Below are 22,570 nucleotides of genomic sequence, written 5' to 3'. Positions count from 1 at the left end.
CTCTCACAACCAAGCAGCTTTTTATAGACACGTTCACTTGCTGCTGTGACCCATGGCTAGTCTCTTGCTCTTTGTCAGATAATTTGTGATATGGTTATCGATTTTCTCTATTTAACCGAAACATGGCTATCACCTTGTAATGTAATAACTGCAGCTGAGATAACGCCTAATGGTTATAACTTATATCATCGCCCAAGAGAACATGGACAATGTGAAGGTCAGGTCGTTCAACCCACATTGCCTCTTTCACTTCATAAGAATCTTTAAAAGACCTTTGCAGATCTTTCAGTTAATTTATAAAACTAGAATAGCACTCGGTAGAGCACCTCCCTCTGCCAAGCTGAACAGTTTACGTTATGTATCACACTGATGGGCCGGATCTGTATCCAGAACTTAACCAAAATCGAATGACCTTGTTCTTGTCATCTACCCAACTCATCCACAAAATTTTATTTTAACCCACCAACAATATTTTGAAATATCATGTTAATATATAGTTTTTGGCCCGATATCTTAATTGTGAAAAATCACTTAAAAAATTATACTATCCGGATCCATATCCTCAACAAAATCTAATCAATTCGTCCTTGTCAAATGCCCAACCTACCCAACAAGTTTCGTCCAAATCCGTCCATAACTTTTTGAGTTAGCCTGCTCACAGACAGACCGACAGACAGACTTTCTTTGGTATACCCTTGATATCCGATGAAGTGCATGACATACATAACATTGACTCCATTAATATTGTTACGTTTGTGGGGGTAGATGATTAATCTCATAGGAAATTTAGGAATGTGTAGGTTTTAGTATGGACCATGTAATGCGAAGAAGAAGCCCCCCTCGATGTAACTAAGTAGGGAATCTGTATAGAATAAGATCGTATATGTGTCTCCATACGAGGGGTGGAGCTATGCTAATTAGGTATGGCTTAAGGTTAAACCCCAGTGTGTAATTGCCCTGTGATTTTCCCTTCGTTGTTATTGCATCAAAAAAGGCCGCCATTACAACAACCCTAATCGCTGACAGTATGACCGGACATGCCGATCGGCAAAGGAACCCCGCCCAGCCGAACATTCCCGAACGACGACAAGACTCCACCCTCCCTCCCCCTCCCCCGACGACTCGTAACGAGGAGGCTGCACCCCGACCTTCGTGATTGGTGGAGGTGTGATGGGATGATTGAGTAGCGCATGATGATTGGAGAGAGTGTGACGTCAGTATGGAACATTCGAGAGCTGAAGAAAAGCGAAGCTCTCTCACCATTTTGGTCTTTTTTTTCCTGGCGCTTGTTGGAGGCAGTCGCATTTCTCTCTCTTGTCTTGAGTTTGGTTGCGGGTGGCCGCAACTAGCTATCTTCCCCTCGTTTTGTCTTGGTCGCCCTGGCAGACGGCTGTGGTTGTGCTGCGTCCTTTTGTGAAGCCTTGGATAGTAACGGAGGAAGAAGAAGCCGTCCTGTCAATCTCTTTGTCTTCGTGACTTGGTGGAAGGCAGGTGTGGGTCGTGCTGGTGGCATTTTGGTCGCGTGTGCACCTGTGAGGAGGAGGAATACGGCAGCAGTTTGAGGAACTCTTGGCACGTCAAAAGCGAAAGGCGACCGGCTAAACAAAATCACCTCACATTCGTGGCGACTCGAAGAGGACCTTTGCACCATCTGGCCATTTTCTTGTGCTCGGCTGCGGGCCACTTTGTGCTGCCGGCTTCATTTGACGCCCTCACTTGAACAACACTAAGTGCCGGCACTATAAACACCATTTTATTTTCATTATCTTTTCCCCTGTTTGTATACGAGTCTGACTGGAGGGTCCCTCATTTAGGAATCTTAGTTTACCTCACCTTTCATTGTCTTTTACATTACTGTAAATAAATTTATATTTGTTGAATTTTTAGAGAGTAACATAGAGGCAACATAGAGAGTAACCCAGTTTTAGGACCGGCAGAGAAGATAACTGAGAAGGAAGTAGAGGAAGCGATAAAAGCAATGAAGTGTAGAAAAGCGGGAGGGCCGACAGGAGTTGTGGGAGATATGTTGAAGGCAGCAGGAAGTTGGGGTGTGAAGAGAATGACAGAGATCTGTAATCTGGTGGTGAAAGAAGGCCGCATTCCAGTGGATTGGGAACTGAGTACCCTCATCTTTCTATACAAGGGAAAAGGTGACCCTCTGGAGTGTGGCTCGTACCGAGCGATAAAGTTATTGGAGCATGGAATGAAGGTATTGGAAAGGGTGTTGGAGAGGAGGATAAGGAAGAAAGTGAAGATCGATGAAATGCAGTTTGGATTTATGCCAGGAAGAGGAACGACAGACGTGCTTTTCATTGTGAGGCAGTTGCAGGAGAAGTACATGGAGAAGAGGAAGAAGTTGTTTCTTGGGTTTGTTGATCTGGAGAAAGCATTCGATAGGGTTCCAAGCAAAGTATTGACATGGGCATTGAGGAAGTTAGTAGTGGAGGAATGGTTGATCAGAGTAGTGATGGCAATGTACAAAAGAGCGTGCACAGCTGTAAGGACCAAGGACGGGAACAGTGGTGAGTTTGAGGTGAAGGTGGGAGCGCATCAGGGGTCGGTACTAAGTCCACTACTATTTGTAGCTGTGATGGAGGTGCTGGCTCAGAACGTAAAGGAGGGTTTACCGTGGGAGTTGTTGTATGCAGATGATCTGGTGTTGATTGCGGAAAGTATGGATGGACTGAAAGAAAAGATGAACACGTGGAAGGAATGTATGGAGACAAAAGGTCTGAAGGTGAATATCGGAAAGACGAAGGTGATGGCAAGTGGTAAAGCATGTGGTGAGGTGGAAAGAACTGGGAAGTGGCCCTGTTCTGTGTGTAGGAAGGGTGTCAGAGTGAACTCCATTCAATGTACAATGTACGCTGAGTGGGTTCATCAAAAATGTAGTGGTCTGAGAGGGTCATTAACCAGTGTGGCAGCTACATTCAAATGTAAGGTGTGCACAGAGGGAGCTGCAGATGGAGGAAATGTTGAGTTGGATCTTGGAGACGGCGTGAAGCTGGAAGGTGTGAAAACATTTTGCTACCTCGGAGACATGCTGAATGGAGAAGGTGGATCAGACTCGGCAACGGTTGCTCGAGTGAGATGTGCATGGAAGATGTTTCGGGAACTGAGTGGCATGCTGATGATGAGGGGAGTGTCGTTGAAGCTGAAGGGAAAGGTGTATGCTGCATGTGTGAGAAGTGTTATGATTTATGGGAGCGAGACATGGGTAATGAACGTAGAGCAGCAACGAAGGTTTGAAAGGGTGGAAATGCGAATGGTTCGACGGATGTGCGGAGTATCGTTGAGAGAGAGGAAGACAAATGATGAATTGCGAAAGATGATGGGAATAGAGCCTGTGATTGATGCTGTGAAGAGGAACAGGTTGAGATGGTTTGGTCACGTGTTGAGGTGAAAGTGACTGGTTGAGAAGAGTGATGGAAATGAATGTAGAAGGAAGTAGAGGACGGGGAAGACCGAGAAAGACTTGGCTAAAGATGGTGGAAGAAGAAATGCGGGCAAGGGGGTTAACAAGGAGAGATGCAGAAATAGGGCAAAATGGAGAAGATTGTCATGGGGACCGCAAGGCTAACCCCCACTCTAAGAGGTAAAATGGCCTTTAAAATGCATGTTGTTGTTTTGTTGTTGTATTGACACTCACTTCGGTCTGATCCATTCCTCCTTACCTGTCAGTCAAGATGCTGTCCAATTCGACATCAATAATTCAATGAAAACAACTTCTTTACTCGATGCAATTCTGTCATCTTTTGCTGTTTTTTTACTTTCATTTCTCTCTCCACTTACAAGGAAAATAATCAATTGCTCAATTACATCATCAACAATTATATTCTCATTTAAACAAGCCATAACAATTCCCATATTGGACAAAACCCTCACTACCTACAAATGATCTTCAGCATTACAGATCTGTCTCTGTTTACCTTTCATTTCTAAACTTCGACTCTTTTATTTGTCGCTTCTCCTTCCAAAGTCAGTTCTGTCTCACTCTTCCCTCCAGGGCTTCACACAAGAAATGCACCACCATCTCTTGTCATCCCAAATTCCGACCCATGATCTTTATTACCTCCATCAACCTTTCCTAAATCAACTATAATCTTATTGCTTGTTGCAGCATTTCCTCCCCTCCTCCTTCCCCCTTTTTACTGTTTGTTCATTCCCATGATGTTTGTCCCACTGTCAGTTCTAAAGAAAAATAAATGCTATTCCCAACCAGCTTCCTGCATTCTTGCATTAACCGTCTCTTCTACGACACTTCCAGTCGGCTTTCAAACAGTTACATACCTCTGAGACTGCTCTTCTGAAGGTCACAAATGACATATTGTACAATACAGACCAATAATCAACTAGAATCTCACTACTTTTCGACTGATCTGCTGCTTTTGACATAGTTAATCATAATATACTACTTGACCTTCTTCATTCTCGATTTTGTATCTGTGTATCTACTCTCCAATGGTTTAAACCTTATCTTACATGTCACATGCACCAATTGTAAACATTGATACCCCTTCATAGGACCCATTTTCCTTGTCTGTCGAAATGCTCATGGAATATATTATTGGAGCGCTCTTGTTTTCTCTTCGAGTGCATCCACAGGTAAAATTTTATGGAATTTTAATATCAGCTTTCATTGCTACACTGATAATACCCAGATGTACTTCTCAATTCAACTTGATTATGTGCTTTCCTTCACAACTTTGAATTAATGTCTCACCAAAAGTGAAACACCATGTTCAGGTTTGTGAGTAGGGGCGGTGGATATCGGAAGGAGCATGAATGGTCGGAGGTGTATAATGTGGAAGGAACACAAGAGAAATGCACAGCATTTTTCTCGACTATGTAACAGTCGATTGAAGCGTATGTCATAGATGGGTGTACACTAAATAGAATGTCCACACTTCAAGAACAATGTCAAGATTTAATTCAAAGGAGAAGAGTTAGTTGGTACAACAAGAGAATACAACATAGCCGGCACCAAAACACCTCAAGTTACACAGCCAAGAAACACAGCATGACATCCAATGATCTCTTCTACTGTCTTAGCTAACTTTGGTTCTTTTATGATACTAGTACACCCGCACACTACGGGAGGGGCAGGAAGGGTCAATCCTCTTTGGTGTATATAGATTACAGTCGATCTATGGTGGCGTCTCAAGAACTTTGGGTGTTTGTTAATTTACCAGGTTTCTTGTGGAGAGATCGCCAAGTGGTTTAAGCATTCGAGCAAGCACTCCATTCAAAACCGTTAAGGAACGGCTGGCTTGGCAAGCGCTAGCTAGCTGCTTGGTAAATGAGCGCAACCCGAGCTTCTCCCTTTCAGTTTTGTGTTAAACAGCAGGAACAAGTTTCAAAAGGCGGCCACAAAAATGCCACTTTAGCGCCAGGAATGGTCATGTTATTAACCCAACCCTTGTGGGGTATATAGTGTACAGTAGATCTTTGCTCAGTTCTGTAAGTAAAACGTACCTCACAGATGTCGGATTCCTCCAAATTTCTTTGTTTAATGTTATAAACAGCATTAGCAACTGTTTGAAAAGCTACTCATGCGTGTTTGTGGTTTATAATATTTTTACCTCTAGTGGAGGCCGTTGGATTGTTGCTCCCACGGAAACGCCATGATAAACTATTTATTTAACGTTGACTCTACGTTTGTTCAAGGAGGAAAAACACCTTGGGGAGGTGGGATATTAATGGTATTAATATTGTTTGTAATAACATTAATATTATGCTATAATCGTTGGTTTTGTTATTCAAAGCGGCCTTGGAAAAATGCCACGATAAAGCTAACTTAACATGGATATACACCTCAACACGCAACCCCTTTGACGTGAATGGCGGGGAAAACCGGCTCGGGGGAGAAAACCCCCTTGGGGCTGGTGGCAAATGAATGTGCTACAACCTTCATTGTGTAACTCTTCGTCATCCTGTCAAGTTTGGTTGAGATTGGATAAGTAACAACAGAATGTATTGGGGTCAAAAATTCATCAGACAGACAGACACAGACAGACAGACAGACAGACACCGAATGGCGTATTTTAGTATGATTTGAGAATAATGAAAGAAAGGTTGGGTTGTCTCTGAAGCCGCAAGAGGTAAGGAAGATGGAAAACAGAGGCAGAAGAAGCTGAGACATTCAGGTGCCAATTCACGTCTGTTTAACAGACCTTAAGGGATAAGCTTTTGAAAAAAGGAGTCCTGACATTCCACTAATATTTCTGGAACCACAGCTTCATGGTCTTCAGAAATATTATTTTTCATCTTTGCACAGATTTATCAATGTGAACTTTATTCCTGTAAGTCTTTCTAAGCTTAGTGAACACACAAGTTCTATAATTCATAATACTCACCAATTATACTCTTGACCTTTATTGGCAATATACAATTTGAAGATTATGATTGGTGTGTCATGAGATGTGTTTATTAAAAATAACTAGTGGAAGATACCATCATTCAAAATTTGCCATTGATTTTAAACAGCAACGACAAATAACATTTATTACTCTTGAGAATTAAAACATCTCACTGCAGGTGGGAGTCGAATCGGACTTCCACATGTACTTTCCAAAGTGATCTGGAAAGTCCCATCCTCAAGACAAAGCATGGATGAGTCTGCAAATCAAATCACTGGTAGCAATAAGGCAAAAATCATGAATCAAAAAGAGAAAATTTCTAGAAACATTTAAAGAGCAAAGTTAATCAACAAATTCAAGCAAATAAAACCCACTACGCTACTCGTGTTCCGAATTTGAAGAAGTTACCCCCAGGAGAATGGTTCAAACAAATCCAGATGATGACTGGGCACTCTCCTCATAGGAATTGGTTCACTTCTGACTGTCTGTCCTCATGTTTCCAAACCTTCATTTATAATTGAGGAGCAACTTCATTTAAATTGAATGGTATAATTTGAATGCAAAGTTGAACATTAATCATAAAATGAACCTGTAGTTTAGCAGTACTTTGGCTCTGAATTTGTCCCAATTGTGCATTCACAGAGAGGAGTGAGATAATATTTTTTACTCCGTCTGCCGGTCTGGCCGTCAAACGAAATTGAAAATCATTCCAAACAGGAAACGTACTGTTTTTAAGGACTTCATGAAGGGCACAGACAGGAGACACGAATAACTAATGTAATGTGTTCAATAAGGTGGTGTATAAGACACTGCATCAACAGCAGTAAACTTCTGGAATTTTTTTCTTTGACCTTCAAAATCTTTCTTTTATTTCGATTTAATCATGTACTTGAACACTATAGAACACAACATACCTTTTTAGCACTTTCAAAACCCTTCAGTTTAGCAGTACTTGGATAAACTATTGGGGCATTTTACGTCATCTAGACCAATCAAATTTGCCGCTCGTAGACCCCACTCACGTCCTTGTTTCTCAAGACAGTGTGGGGTAATGTTCCTGGCATTGACATTTTAAATTGACATTTTTAAGACACAATGTTATATTAACCTCTCCAGCTGTTCCTGGCATTAACCCAAAATACCATATCACTGTGTGATCGCTTTGCATTCATTGGTTGTGATCTGCAACCTCTCAACAGATCATCATCACCTGCGTACCTTCCCTCACAGTGAGCGAATCATGCTGAGCCATGTGAGGTCTTCTTTGAACTCCAAGAACTGAAATCATGGAAGTCTGGCAAACCTAATGGAATCTCTTCTGGGTTTATACAACTTTTTGCTTATTAAATTTCCAGTCCACTGATTCATCTTATCAACACCTGATAACGATCTTGAGCAGAAAGTACCCTCTCAGTGGAAATCCGCTCAGGTGGACCCTCTTTCTAAGTCTTCTTCACCAACACTAGTTCAATTCTGTCCCATCGCATGAACAGACCACTTTGCGAAGACAGTTGAACACTTCATGGCTCGCAATACCCTCAACATGACGATAAGTCAACTTGATCGAGCGCAGTTTGGAAATCTTCAGGTTTCCACCATGCACCGTCTGGTGTAAGTGATGAACACGCTGCATAAACAAGCGGGCAGAGCAGGATCAATATCAACTCTGCTTCTCACTGGCTTCTCGTACGCTTTCAATCTCGTTGATCAATGTGTCGCAGTCACGAAACTCATGAATATGGGTGAAGTTTCTTCCCATGGGGCTTGGATCACAGAATTCCTTTGCAGTCATCAGAGTGAGATATACAAAGGGATATTGTCTGACCCATATGTAGTTAACTCAGGTGTGCCCTAGGGAACTAAACTAGGGCCTGTTGTGTTCCTGTCAATGATTAACGATATAGCCAGTTGTGATGACACCAGAAGTGAAGCAAATATTGGGATGCCACACTACAAATACGTTGATGATCTTACTCTGATTGAGACCCAGAAAGTTAATTCCATTTCGCAACCTCCTGTAATTACCAACGAGTTACTCGAATGTGCCAAGAGTAACAAAATGCATCTGAATCTCAAGGAATGGTTGTCAATGGATGTTTGCTTCTCTCAAATTCAAGCACCACCTATCATCATCATATGTTTAAATGAAGTCCTTCAGCAATGTAGCATCATCAAATTACTTGGCGTGTCTATTCACTCCAATCTAAAGTGGAACCTTCATGGAAGCAGGATGATGAGCCACAGGAACAGCCATCTCTACTCAATCCCTTTTTTTTGAAGAACCATGACCTACCTCCATGCGATATACTGACCATGTACTAGCACTTGAACGTGGTTCGGCCTGTGCTGGAATATGCTTCACCCGCTCGGTCAGGTGAGATCACAAAACAACAGAGAAAATCTATCGAGCGTGTACAGAAACTCGCATGCCAAATCATCCGAGGCAGAGACCTCATTCGATATACCAACGCCATTCAACAGCTGTGCATTAATACTAGCAGATGTGACCATCTATATATCTCCTTTGCAAGAACCCTATTAGAGCCATCTTGGAAGCTGCATCATCTGTTACCATCCACCCAATCCCATGCGTATTGCACGCGAAACACTCGTAGATTTGTAAGCATTCGGTGTTGTACTGGAGCAACCGTATCCCCCACCTTACCTGATTGCTGAATCATGTATCTCATAATGTATCTCAATCATTACATGTATCTCATAATGGACATCTTTGTTTAAGGATTGTTTGTGGTTTTGCTGAAACAATTGGACTGTCACGTAATTGAATTATGGAAATTGAATTATGGAGTGTAAATATTGATTAATGGTGTCATTCAATTTTAAATGAATATTTAACTTTTTATCTTAAAGTTTTGATTATACAATTTCAGTTATTTATGACGATTGTATTTTTAAGACTATTTTTCTGCATAGTTTTTAAAACCTTGGCCAATATTGTCCATTGTTCATGTATATATATATATATATAGATTTGCAGTTGCGAGTATAAAAAACATGTGGTACGTGCATCCGTTGACCTTCCTCATCCATTGATTCCAGAGGAAAGTCAACGGATGCACGTACCACGTGTTGTTAATTGAAACGTTGAGGGAAACTAAAATTTTATTTGTTTGATTGTAAGAAGTTGGAGAACTCATTATGAAGCAATATATATTTGCTACCTAGGACACATGGTGAATGGAGAAGGTAGATCAGACTCGGCAACGGTTGCTAGAGTGAAATGTGCATGAAATAAGTTTCGGGAACTGAGTAGCGTGCTGACGAGGAGGGGAGTGTCGTGGAAGCTGAAGGGAAAGGTGTATGCTGCATGTGTGAGAAGGGTTATGATTTATTGGAGCGAGACATGGGTAATGAACGTAGAGCAGCAACGAAGGCTGGAAAGGGTGGAAATGCGAATGGTTCGGTGGATGTGCGGAGTATCGTTGAGAGAGAGGAAGACAAATGATGAATTGTGAAATTTGATGGGAATAGAGCCTGTGATGGATGCTGTGAGGATAAACAGGTTGGAGAAGAGGAAGGATTTGATATCCGAAGCAATGATGGATTCCATGACTTTGCTGATGATTGGTAGCAGGCTGATTGGTCTGTAGTTGCAAGGATCTGTTTTTGCACCTTTTTTGTGTAAAGCGGTAATGTTTGCTGATTTCCAATTGATTTCATTTCCAATTTCCAATTGATTTCATTTCCAATTTCCAATTGTTGATAACCTCATGCTGATCCATGGTTGTCCACCTGTTTCTTTAAAAGGATCCAACTTTAGAAAGTTGTACTTGCAGATCACCACCTCTGCCTCTGCCACAGATCACAACCTCTAGTTTCCACGGGTTCAAATCTTGGTGTCACTTTGAAGCTAACACTTTTCTATATTGTGCAATTTCCACACTCTATTAATCCATTTGCTTCTACTTGCACAATATTATGCTAATACATGCATGCTTAACTCAGAAGACAACTGAAAATGGTTCATGCTCTCATAACGCCGCACTTGGATTTCGGCAAAGCACGGTTTCAGAATTTGGCTGCCAGAATTTTAGTTACAGCTCGGAGATTTGATGACATCACTCCAATCCTCAAGACACTTCACCGGCTCCATGTACACAAAAATATTCGAATTTGAAATATTGCAGGTGATTTCGAAAGTGAAAATTAAATCTGCTCCCTCCTATATTTCAGACCTAATCACACCCTGCACGCCTGCAAGAATGCTATGGTCCATCAAATAATGTCCCATTAGTTCTTCAAATTTGGATGAAGACTTTTGGTGATCAAGCATTTTTCAGATATTTTCTTCAACTATGGAATCCTCAGTTTTTTTTTTTTGTTTTTTTTTTGCCTTTTTTGCTTTTTTAATACTCATAGAATATCATCAATTACACATTGACCAACCTCCTTGAGAGAGGACCCAGTTCCCTGGTACTCATTTCGCCGACCTCGGAACATGACAGGCTGAGTCAACCCCACCTGGTATTAATTCAACAGCTGAATGGGATTCAAACTCAGGATTTTAGTATCTCAAGCCCGCCGCCCTAACCATTAGGCCAACACCAGGTATAACACGTTGTAAGTCTTAAAATCTCATCTTTTTGCAGTTAGTTTTTCTTATCCTTTCTTTGTATTGCACTTTGAAGGTTTGTTCATGATGGAGTGCTACGGAAAAAAATCATTTCATTTCATTCATTTTTGTGTAGCATGTGGTGGCTGGTTTACATAATCCCTGGAAGTGCAGATGTGCCACTTATAGAATCCCCTGCTGTATGTGAGAGCGGGAGTTAGGAATTTGGCTAGGGTGCCAGCGATAACTCGCCTCGTCTTGGCGAAAGACACTGTCTGGCTGTCTTTAACGGCCATATTCCCACCTCAAGGGGTTGGCCCAAATAACAAACCGGCCGGCCTGGCCTGAGGTTCGACGAAGTAGGTTAGAGCAGGAATTTGTTATTTTTTCAGGGTTCCGGCGATAACTCACCTACTTTTCGCGAAGGACATCTTGGGATCTTTAATGTTCACCAATTAATGCTGGTAAATGAGATGCCCACTTTGTCATTCATCCGACGGCACACACACCAATGTTATCACTCTGGATGTGAAACACCAGGTTGTTGTTGTTGTTGCTCCATAACGGCCACTATTATCCTACCTTGTGGGGTCGGCCGGGGGAAGCCTGGCCCAAGTCTTTCACGAACCGGCCTAGCCAGGCCTGACATTCACCTAGTTAGGGCAGGAATTTGGAATTTGGCTATGGTGCCGGCGATGCTCGCCTACTCTTTGCGAAGGACACCATGGGATATTTAATGTCCACCAACAAATGCCGGCAGACAGGACTCCCAGTTTAACGTCCATCCGAGGGACGGCACACACATTGCTGAATCACCCTGCCTGTGAAACACCGAACTGACAGTTCATAGCCGGGTTGAAATTCAAACCCAGGCCAGACAGCTAAAACGTAAGTGCATTTAGCTCGAGGCTATCCTCCAAGCCCCTGGAGGAACTCAAAGTCTTTGATAAACTGCTGAGGGAAATGAGTGCGGCTGATTTTTTTTGGCGTTAGCGATTTTGCTCTGACTGTAGGTTAATCCTTCAAATGTCATCCACACCTCATATCCCATGGCAGGTAACATTTTATCAACTATTTTTATTTTATTTTTTGTATACAGAGTCAAGGGTCGTGGAGGAGCTGGAACACAGAATGGACTTGGGAGGGAGACTTGGATGAATAAAGGACATGGGGAGAATGAGGGCAAGGGTAGAACACAGGGGTTGAGCAAGCTGGAGGCAGCTGCAAACTCTCAATCCCAGAAGTGTTAGGGAAAATTGGGAATGAAAAAAAAAAAAAAGTTGTTGTTGTTGCTGATAAAATATATTGCCATTTTCTCACCTTTGTCATTTCTTCCTGTCTCTCCTCACACCAACAGCTTTATTCTCTCTCCCTCTCTCTCTCTCACGCTCTCTATTTTTCCCCTTGCAAATCTTTACCTCCTGCCGATGCATCTCCTTAAATATCCTCTCCCCATGATCTACCGCCAGTTCCAACCTGCCCGCCCATAACTCGGCCTGCTTATGCAATGGTCAGTTTGAACCATGCAGAGGGTGCTTCATGCAAATTCATGTTCAAATGTCCCAAAACTCCAGCAGACCAATTTTCAGCACAGACCGATGGAAAAATCTGGAATAAATGAATAACGCACAGTACTTGTATAATAGAATACCACCTGCTGGTCATTTCAGACTTGCTCTGCATGCCCCAATAATGTAATAATTAAATTCCTAATAGACTAGACGGTTTTATGGAAAAAGGCCATGTATAAGCTTCTTGGTGCATTTTTTGGTAAAAGTTGGGAACCTCACTTTTTACATAATTAGGGTATGCTGAATTCGATTAACCCGGTTCCCAAGCCAAATTTTGAGTTTTTGAGTTTTTGAATTTCCCACTTCCTACGTGCACAATGTGAACATCTTTGGATGATGTCGGGTACATCAAAGAAACGTCGTTATACACCAATTGATGCTGTTTTAAACTATCTACCGAGAAGTTTGTCCACAGCACTGCTACAATTTCACGCATTAACTTGGTGTGACACCACCTCCTATTTTGCAAATCACAGCAAACAAACATCATGGAAAGTCTTCAAAGAGCATCATGAACTGCTGAAGAACTTGGGCATTGGTGAACTCACAGAGGAGACAATAAAATCTGCAGAAGCGTTCGTCTGCAGAATATATAATGTGCACAGAACAATCTCTGTTGATTCAGCACGACATATGTTGTTCTCCAAGACTGGTAAACCAGAAGCAATGTCACCGACAAGTGATGCTCTTCATTTCCATTTGATGCGAGTACACTATCAAGCCATGGTATGGAGAAATGCTCATTGTGCCATACCTGACCTTCCTGCACCTGTGGAAATGGGATGGAAACGTGGTGATTCAGGACTACAGCCTATTCTGATGTCACCGAGTCCAATCCCAGAAAGTTGCCTCGAGATGATTTGTTGTGCATGCCAGAAGCAATGCAATACTCGACGCTGCAAATGTCGCCATTTAGAGTTGAGGTGCACATCAATGTGTGCCTGCAGCAACAGAGTGATGATCAGACCCCTTGTATGAATTTGATGTAGTTTGGCAAAACAACATGTGTGACATTCCTGAATGTTTATGCTTCATGGCCATGTATTCTTAATTTTAGAATAAATGGTTGCATGAAACATTGTCTTATTAAAACCATTTCCCATTTTATAGTGTCCAATTTCAATATCAGTTTGAATGTCTCTTTCAATATCTCGCCAACCATAATATAGACTAGACGGATTTATGAAAAAAGGCCATGTAAAAGCTTCTAGGTGCATTTTGGGGTAAAAGTTGTAAAGTTAAAGTAAAAGAGCTGCATGTATATACACGATATATAAATGCTTGTTCAAAGAAATTGTCAAAAAATGGCAATTTGGCGGCCATTTTGTTTATGCTAATTAGAAGGTCAAAAACTCCAAATTCGGCTTGGGAACCGGGTTGATCGAATTCAGCATACCCGAATTATGTCAAAAAGTGAGGTTCCCAACCTTTACCCAAGAATGCACCGAACATTCACATTTCTCAGAAATCTGTCTAGTCTATAATGGAATTGTCATGACATATAATACCGATATCACTTATACGAAGTACATACGTAAATATCACCATTTTCATCGCATTATCTTTAATATTTTCTATCAGTGCACACGAGCCCACCTCCCTTCCCTGTAAACCCTTCCCACACTTACCCTCAGACCTGCCTGTTACCCTTATTCTCTTCCTCCTCTCTTTCATTCATGGAAATTCATCCACCTGCTTGTTTGTATCTGGTTGTTTCTTCACCACCCCAGTGTCAACACTTCTATCATCCATCACTTTGCTCTTAAATGTGGCTACCCTATTCATTTAGAGTGACGTAAGCGGCACTGCCTATGCTGGTATCACTTAAGTGCCCTGTGGGCATTAAGACTCCACCATAAAGCATAGAATAGCACCAAATATAGTTCAGTATAGTACTGGCAGAATATAGAGAATATCAACTCCCTGAGAGTCATTGCTGAGCCAGCTGAGCTTCTTTCTTTTTTCATGAACAACCTCATTAGTGACATGATAATTTTCCTTTGGATCAGCTTGGTTTCCAAAATCCATCAATCCAACTTGTTATTACAGATGTTATCTGGATTTCAACATATAATCGATTTCAACCTCTAGGCGAGGAAGTTATTATACCCCCGCGCACACAAAAAGTGAAAAGGAAACTTGCTGTTTTTAAGGACGTCATAAAGGACACATACAACAGGCATGAATAACTAATGTAACGTGTTTGATAGGGTGCTGTAAAAGATGCTGCATCAATGGCAGTAAACTTCTGGAATTCATTATTTTATGCAACCTTTAATATCCATTTTATTTCAGTTGAATTAATTGGCTTTTGTCATTACAAAACACTTCCGTTTAACAGTACTTAGACAAAATATTACGGCATTTTACATCGTCATTACCAAACAAAATTTGCCGCTTGCAGACCCAACCCATGTCCTTTTTTCTCAAGACTGTGCGGTGTAACGTGTTCTATGCACTCTCTAGTTCTATATTTTCTTTGACGCAAACATAAACATAATCTCAGTAATAACGTCTCTGTCTGATATCTTCCAGAACCACCCAGCCCCGTGGCTCCACCACTACTGGTACGGGTGGCACCAACAACTCTATGGTTGGATCTCAATGCCAATTCCATCCGTGGAGAGGGTCCTGTTATGCGGCGTGAACTGTGGTGGAAGGCAACCACAGGAACTTGGACCGAAGTAGAGCGTGTCGATGGCCCAACATACAAACTTTGGCATTTGGATCCCGATACAGCCTATGAGATGCGGGTTTTGCTGTCTCGGCCTGGGCCGGGTGGTACCGGACCACCAGGACCACCTCTACTTACAAGAACTCGTTGTGCAGGTACTCTTATTTTAGATGGTTGTCATGAGCTCTAACAGCTAAAATCAAGCTTATACCTCTTCTGAAGTTTAATAATTACTTGGTTAATGATTCTAGGTTAAAGCAAGTGTACAGAATCTATTTTTCTCCAAACGCTGCAAAAGCGAAGTTCTGCCAATCAGATTAAGAGTGTCCTCCTGTTGATAACATTCCTTAAATTGTTGTCGGAGAAAGTGAGGAGACGTGGGACACTGTCAAGTTTTATATTCTGATGTTTCATTGTTGGAGCTGGCCTTAAACTGATATCTGTGTCAGAAACAGCGTAGGTGTGTGAGAGACCTGCTCCAAATGTAAGCTACCACCTAATTGGTCCAAATATGCTGCCATCATGGCTAATCTCCCACTTCTCCCCTGTTATACTTTTCTCAATTCTCCCCAAGAACATTGATTATAACTTAACCTGGAAGACCAATTTGTCTGTGTATATCTGCTTTTGTACTACCTGTTCGGCTGATACAATAGATCACATGATTTACCTGTTCAGTTAAATCACTTTCCTCTGATTTATCTTGCACGTCTCCCTCCACATACCTATGCTCTATACCCACTACCCTGACTCCAACCCACTTCCTTTTATTTCTTTTCTTTCTGCCCCACTTCCTTTCCAAACCTTTCCCATTTTCTTGCCACACTCACTTTATTTTTCCTTCTCCAGGCATTTCTGACTGCAAGTTGAGCTCTTACTCTGGCCTGTACCACACCTCCCTTGCCTGCACCCAAAACACCCTGCCATTGTCACTCTTCTCACATACTATGCCCCACCCCACTCATGCACCATCCAATACTTTCCATCTGTTCCACAAACATCACATGCCTTAGTTCCAATATCATGGATCTATCACAACAGATGCCACCTCATCCCCAGATGTCATCTGGCTGGCACAAACCATTCTTTCACAAGATATCTCAGACCTGCTCGTCATTCTTTCTGGTTATTTCTTACCCCGCTTTGACAGATCCAACGCTTGTGCTGGTAGCAGTGTTGGTTCATATGAGGCCCTACCACACTCTGTCCCCTCAACCTCACTAGGATTATTTCTGAATTTGTTCCCACTGCATTGATTAGATTGTCCCCTCCCTGTCAACTATGTCAATAAGAGCTGGATACCTTCCATCTCAAGGAAATGGTCAGGGTCATCTCCCTGGCCTTGGTTGTGTGCATCATCTACCACCTTCCCAGCTGTGATGTCAATGTCAGCCAACTTTGACTCTCTTTTCCTAATCTTCAGTGAATTCAAAAACCATCGCTTAATTTGGCTCAGCACCGGTCCTCATACCAATGGGATTGCAGTCAAGTCATTTTGTGATACTCCAATCCTTACCCAAACCATATTTCCCTAAATGGTTCCAACTCTTTGCAAAATTCGATCATGTCCAATTTTCTTTCCAACTTTTCCCTTTCTTTCTCAACTCTTTGTTCCGCAGACGATGTCATTTTGAAATTATCTTCCTTTCTTGTGGTCTTAAAGAACTGCTAAGGTGTAGCGGGTACCGGTAGCATGACACAATTACCCTGCACCGGCCGATGACGCAACCGGCGAGCGGTCACGTGTCCGGACTCGCCCGGGCGTGTTGAGACTTGCCGTTACCGGGCGAACGCTTGCCTTGCATACCACGCCCCGTTGAGAGGCGTGGCTTATCTATTTGCATACCACGCCCCACCTGAGAGGCGTGGCTTTTGTGTGTTGAGTTTCTGATATATATTGCCGCCCGTTCGATGGGCTGATTCAGTGCTTTGGAGTTCGTTTGAGTGAGCTGGGAATAAATAGCTCAGAGAAACGTAATTCCTGGCGTCGTCCATTTTGTCCGATTTTATCATGCGAGCACAGCTCCCACAATTGGTGACCCCTTTCTACGAACACGGTGATGGAGTCAGCTGTAGCTTTGAAGCTCCCGGGCTTTTGGGAATCTCACGCGGCCATTTGGTTTTACTCAAGCCGATTCTCAATTCGCCCTGCGAAAGATTACGGAGGACACGACGCGCTACCACCACGTGGTCTCCACGCTCAACACCTCCTCCGCTTCCCGGGTTCTGAGCTTCCTACAGCACCCGCCGGACGCCGACAAATACGGCGCGCTCAAAGGCCTACTCCTCGGTGCGTTTGGACTCACGGAGACCGAACGCGCACGACAACTACTACACTTCCCGGAGCTGGGCGAGGCCCGTTCGTCCGAAAGCATGGACCACATGCTTGCTCTTCTCGGTGACCACAGCCCGGACTTCCTCTTCCGCGAGCTGTTCCTCCAGCGGCTACCCGGGCAGGTACGCTTAGCTTTGGCTAATTCGCCCATCACGGACCCTCGCGCCCTGGCCAAGGAGGCCGATAAATTTTGCTCGGCCAGGCGACACGTCGGAGCGGCCGCCTGGGACCCTGGGCCGACCGAGGCAACGCCCACGCCACGACCGGTGCCTCCACTGGCCGAGTCAGCGCCACTGACGGCAGCGGCCGCCGCGACGCCCCGTCGACCGAACCCGACGTGACTGCCAGAGCCTCCACCAGAGCGGACCATGTGCTATTACCACGCCAGGTTCGGGCAGAAGGCCAGAACGTGCCGCCCACCGTGCACTTTCGGCGGGTCGGGAAACGACCAGGCCGGCGCTCGCTGCCTGCCATGAGCGTCGGCCATTCAGGCAGCCTTCTGTTTATCACGGACACGGAGTCCGGGCGGCATTTTTGTGTGACAACGGCGCTCAGCTGTGCGTGATACCCGCCTCGGTGGAGGCCAAACAGGCCGCACTTTGCGGCCCCGCTTTGGTCGCCGCAAACGGTTCCTCCATCCGCACCTTCGGTTCGCGCAGCGTCGAATTCTGCTTCGGGGGCCAGCGCTTCAGGTGGGACTTCATCACGGCGAACGTGCCCATGGCCTTGCTGGGTGCAGATTTTCTTTGCGCACATGGGCTTTTGGTCGACGTCAAACGGCGTCGGCTCATCAACGCGGAGACCTTCAGCTCGCTCGCTTGCTCATTGAGCGGCTCCGCTCTGACCAAGCTAGCCTTCGCGCTCCCGGCCGTGGACGATTTCACCCGCCGACTCGCCGAGTTTCCCGCCCTCACGCAGCCGACGTTTTCGGCCGTCGCCGTCAAGCACGGCGTCGACACCACATCCCGACCACAGGTCCACCGGTCTACGCCAGGGCTCGCCGCCTCGACCCGGCCAAACTCGCCGTAGCGAAGGCGGAATTCGACGCGCTGGAGCGATTGGGCATTGTGCGGCGCTCGAACAGCGCGTGGGCCTCGCCCCTGCTCATCGTGCCCAACCCGGGTGGCGGATGGCAACCATGCGGCGATTACCGCCGCCTCAACGACGCCACCACCCCCGACCGGTACCCGATACCACACATACAGGACTTTTCCGCCCGTTTGGCGGGGCGGGTGATCTTCTCCAAGGTCGACCTCATTCGGGGCTACCACCAGGTACCTGTCCGGCCGGCCGACGTTCTGAAGACGGCTGTAATTACACCTTTTGGCCTCTTCGAGTTCCTCCGAATGCCGTTCGGCCTTAAGAACGTGGCCCAGGCCTTCCAGCGGCTGATGGACAGTGTGCTGCGTGATCTCACCTTTCTGTTTGTCTACCTGGATGACATTCTCATCGCCAGCACTTCCCGGGTGGAGCACCTCGTCCACCTGCGCACACTTTTTGAGCGTCTCGGCCAGCGCGGCCTCATCATCAACCCGGCGAAATGCCAGTTTGGCGTAACGGCCGTCGACTTCCTGGGGCAAGGCATCACGAAGCGCGGGGCCGTCCCGCTGCCTACCAAGGTGGAGGCAGTCACAAGTTTCCCGCGCCCTCGCTCCATCAAGGCCCTACAGGAATTTTTGGGGATGTTAAATTTCTACCACCGGTTCGTGCCTCGCGCCGCCCAACTCATGCGCCCCCTGTACGAAGCCCTCCGGGGCAAGCCGGCCAAGCATGACGTCGCCTGGACCACAGAGATGGACACGGCGTTCACGGTCGCTAAGCTGGCCCTCGCCAACGCGACCATGCTGGCGCACCCGGCGCTCGACGCACCCTTCGCCCTCACCACGGACGCTTCCGACTACGCGGTGGGCGCCGTGCATGAACAGTGGGTGAACGGAGCTTGGCAACCGCTGGCCTTCTTCAGCCGGCAGCTTCGCCCTAACGAGCGCAAGTATAGCGCTTTCGACCGCGAGCTCCTCGGCCTTTACCTGGCTGTTCGCCACTTCCGCCATCTTTTGGAGGGCCGCCCGTTCACGGCGTTTGTGGACCACAAACCCCTGGTCTTCGCCATGGCCAAGGTTACGGAGCTGTGGTCGGCCCGCCAGCAGCGCCATCTCTCCGCCGTGTCCGAATTTACGACGGACATCCGGCACGTCGCGGGCAAGGACAACGCTGTGGCCGATTGCCTCTCCCGGTCCGGCGCGAACGCAGTCCACCTGGGTGTGGACTTCGCCCGCATGTGGCCGACCAGACCGCCGACCCCACGGTGCAAGCCCTCCGGACAGCGGACACAGGCCTGCGGTTGGCCGACGTCCCCTTCGAGGACACAGGTACAGTTCTCCTGTGCGACGTCTCCCTGGGCCAACCTCGCCGCATCGTGCCCACCGGATGGCGGCGGCACATTTTTGACGCCCTCCACGGCCTTTCCCACCCGGGCCGGAAAGCATCACAGAAGCTCGTGGCAGCGAAATTTGTCTGGCACGGGCTCCGTAAAGACGTCCGCGACTGGGCCAATGCCTGTATCGCCTGCCAGCGTGCAAAGGTCCACCGGCACACCCAGGCCCCTTTGGCACCATTCGACGTGCCCGTGCGGCGCTTCGACCACGTCAATGTGGACCTGGTGGGACCCCTTCCCTCCTCGCGGGGCTTCACCCACCTCCTCACAATGGTGGACAGGACCACCAGGTGGCCGGAGGCCGTACCGCTGGCATCAACAACATCCGCCGACGTGGCGCAGGCCTTCATTGGCACCTGGATTGCCCGTTTCGGCGCCCCCTCGGACATCTCCTCCGACAGAGGCCCGCAATTCACCTCCGAGCTTTGGGGCACGGTCACCCAGGCCTTGGGGGTCAAGCTTCACCGCACCACGGCCTACCACCCCCAAGCCAACGGCTTGTGCGTGCGGTTCCACCGCTTGATGAAGGCCGCTCTCAGGGCCAGCCTCCAGGACGACGGTTGGGCCGACAGGCTCCCGTGGGTCCTATTGGGCCTCCGAACGGCCCCTAAAGAGGACCTCCAGGCTTCCACCGCCGAGCTGGTCTACAGCCAGCCACTGCGTGTGCCGGGCGAATTCATCCCTGACGCCACCGGCCCCTGGTCCGCGGCTCGCCAACGCTCGGTCCTCCAGGAGGCCGCCAGGAGATTTTCCCCCGTGCCCACGTCCCACCACGGTTGCCCCCAACCCCACGTCCCACCACGGCTGCCCCCAACCCCACGTCCCCCCAGCACTTCGCACTGTGGAGTACGTTTTTATCCGGCACGACGCACACCGGGGACCGCTCCGGCCGCCATACGATGGACCTTTCCGGGTCCTGAAGAGGGACGACAAGTCGTTCACCATCGATATCGGCGGCAAGGCGGACCGCATGTCCGTGGACCGCCTCAAGCCGGCCCATTTGGACCTCGACCAACCTCCACGGTTGGCCCTTCCTCCACGACGGGGCCGTCCCCCGTCAACCAGGCCCCCCGCCCGACCATCCACCGCCCCGCCACCTACCACCCCCACACGAATCGTCAGGGGTCGTTTCGGCCGGGTCATCAAGACCCCCCTCAAACTGACTCTCCCGGTGCATGTTAATTCTGGGGGGGGCGCGTGTAGCGGGTACCGATAGCATGACACAATTACCCTGCACCGGCCGATGACGCAACCGGCGAGCGGTCACGTGTCCGGACTCGCCCGGGCGTGTTGAGACTTGCCGTTACCGGGTGAACGCTTGCCTTGCATACCACGCCCCGTTGAGAGGCGTGGCTTATCTATTTGCATACCACGCCCCGCCTGAGAGGCGTGGCTTTTGTGTGTTGAGTTTCTGATATATATTGCCGCCCGTTCGATGGGCTGATTCAGTGCTTTGGAGTTCGTTTGAGTGAGCTGGGAATAAAAAGCTCAGAGAAACCTAATTCCTGGCGTCGACAATTTTGTCCGATTTTATCGTGCGAGCACAGCTCCCACAAAGGTGGCTTGTCAAATCAGTCTTTGGAACTTTTGCCTCATTCTGTCATTCACTTTTGAAGAATGAAGTTATGATGAACTCCGCTTATGTGAAAGCGAAGTGCATTAACTCTATATTTGTGGTTAAAGCCAATGTTCCAGATCACTCCCTTCCAATACCAATCCTACCCCTGACCCCCACCCTCAGCCTCACAGAAAACTCCTTTCAGCATGTGAGCATTCCTTCTACCACGACAAAGTAATTCATAGTTAATCTTGACTCCTCCACTGCCATTAGACCTGATGGCATCAGCAATTAAAAACCTAATACTTGTTCATCTGCTCTGTCTATTCCTTCTCTGCTCTTTTCCGTGTATTTCTCTGAGAAAGATCACTTTGATCAGAAAGATCTCTGAGAAGAAGAAATAAGATCACTAAAATCCCTTCATCTGTCTGCTTCATGCAAAATCACCAATGTTACCCCAATTCATAAGAATGGTGCAAAAACTGCCTCTCTCAACAACAAACCAGATTGCTTTCTTTCATAAGCAAAACTAGAACAGCACTCTTCGACGTCACAATGTTGCCTGATATGCTTCCGCCTACATTATTACACCATCATACATACTTGTACCAAGTTTGACTTAAATCTAGTCAGCTGTTCTCAAGTATCACATTTTTACCTGAGATGACCTCTGACCTCACCAAAATCACAAACATCACCTCACTCCTCACCTTTGATGCCCAAATATAATCAGTTTGAAGCACGCGGTGCTACGCGCGCGACTTGCTACCAAGGAGGAAGCGGACAACGCGGTAAGTTTAATGTTCTTTATTCAAAGAGGTCACTGTAGCACTGGCCTGCTCCGGGCTGCGCGCCTGGTGTATATCCTGAGGCCACGCCTACCCCTCGGGCGTGGCCGCCGCCCACTTGGTGCGTGGAATGATGTCACCACGCCAGTGGGCTTTTGTGTCCGCCACACGCTCCCCCCCAGAATTTCCGCGCACCTGGAGGGCCAGTTTGCGGGGCAAACGGATGACCCGGCCGAAGCGCCCTCTGGCGACCGGCGGCGTCCGGGGTGCAGGGATGC

General features: G+C 46.6%; 1 protein-coding gene across 1 annotated transcript in view; it reads left to right on the top strand.

Moving 5' to 3' along the window:
• PTPRK (protein tyrosine phosphatase receptor type K) overlaps window positions 1–22,570 on the top strand; it is a 455,725-nt gene that overhangs the window by 89,559 nt on the left and 343,596 nt on the right. The window contains exon 6 of the mRNA XM_078772597.1: window positions 15,039–15,332. Coding sequence (XP_078628723.1) covers window positions 15,039–15,332 — 294 coding nt within the window. The remainder of the gene's footprint in view (window positions 1–15,038; window positions 15,333–22,570) is intronic.

This window comes from Myxine glutinosa, chromosome 2, assembly GCF_964187855.1.
Source record: "Myxine glutinosa chromosome 2, kmMyxGlut1.1, whole genome shotgun sequence".
Lineage (NCBI taxonomy): Eukaryota > Metazoa > Chordata > Myxini > Myxiniformes > Myxinidae > Myxine > Myxine glutinosa.
The sequence above is the reverse complement of the archived record's forward strand: the minus strand, read 5'-3'. Positions and strand labels throughout refer to the sequence as shown.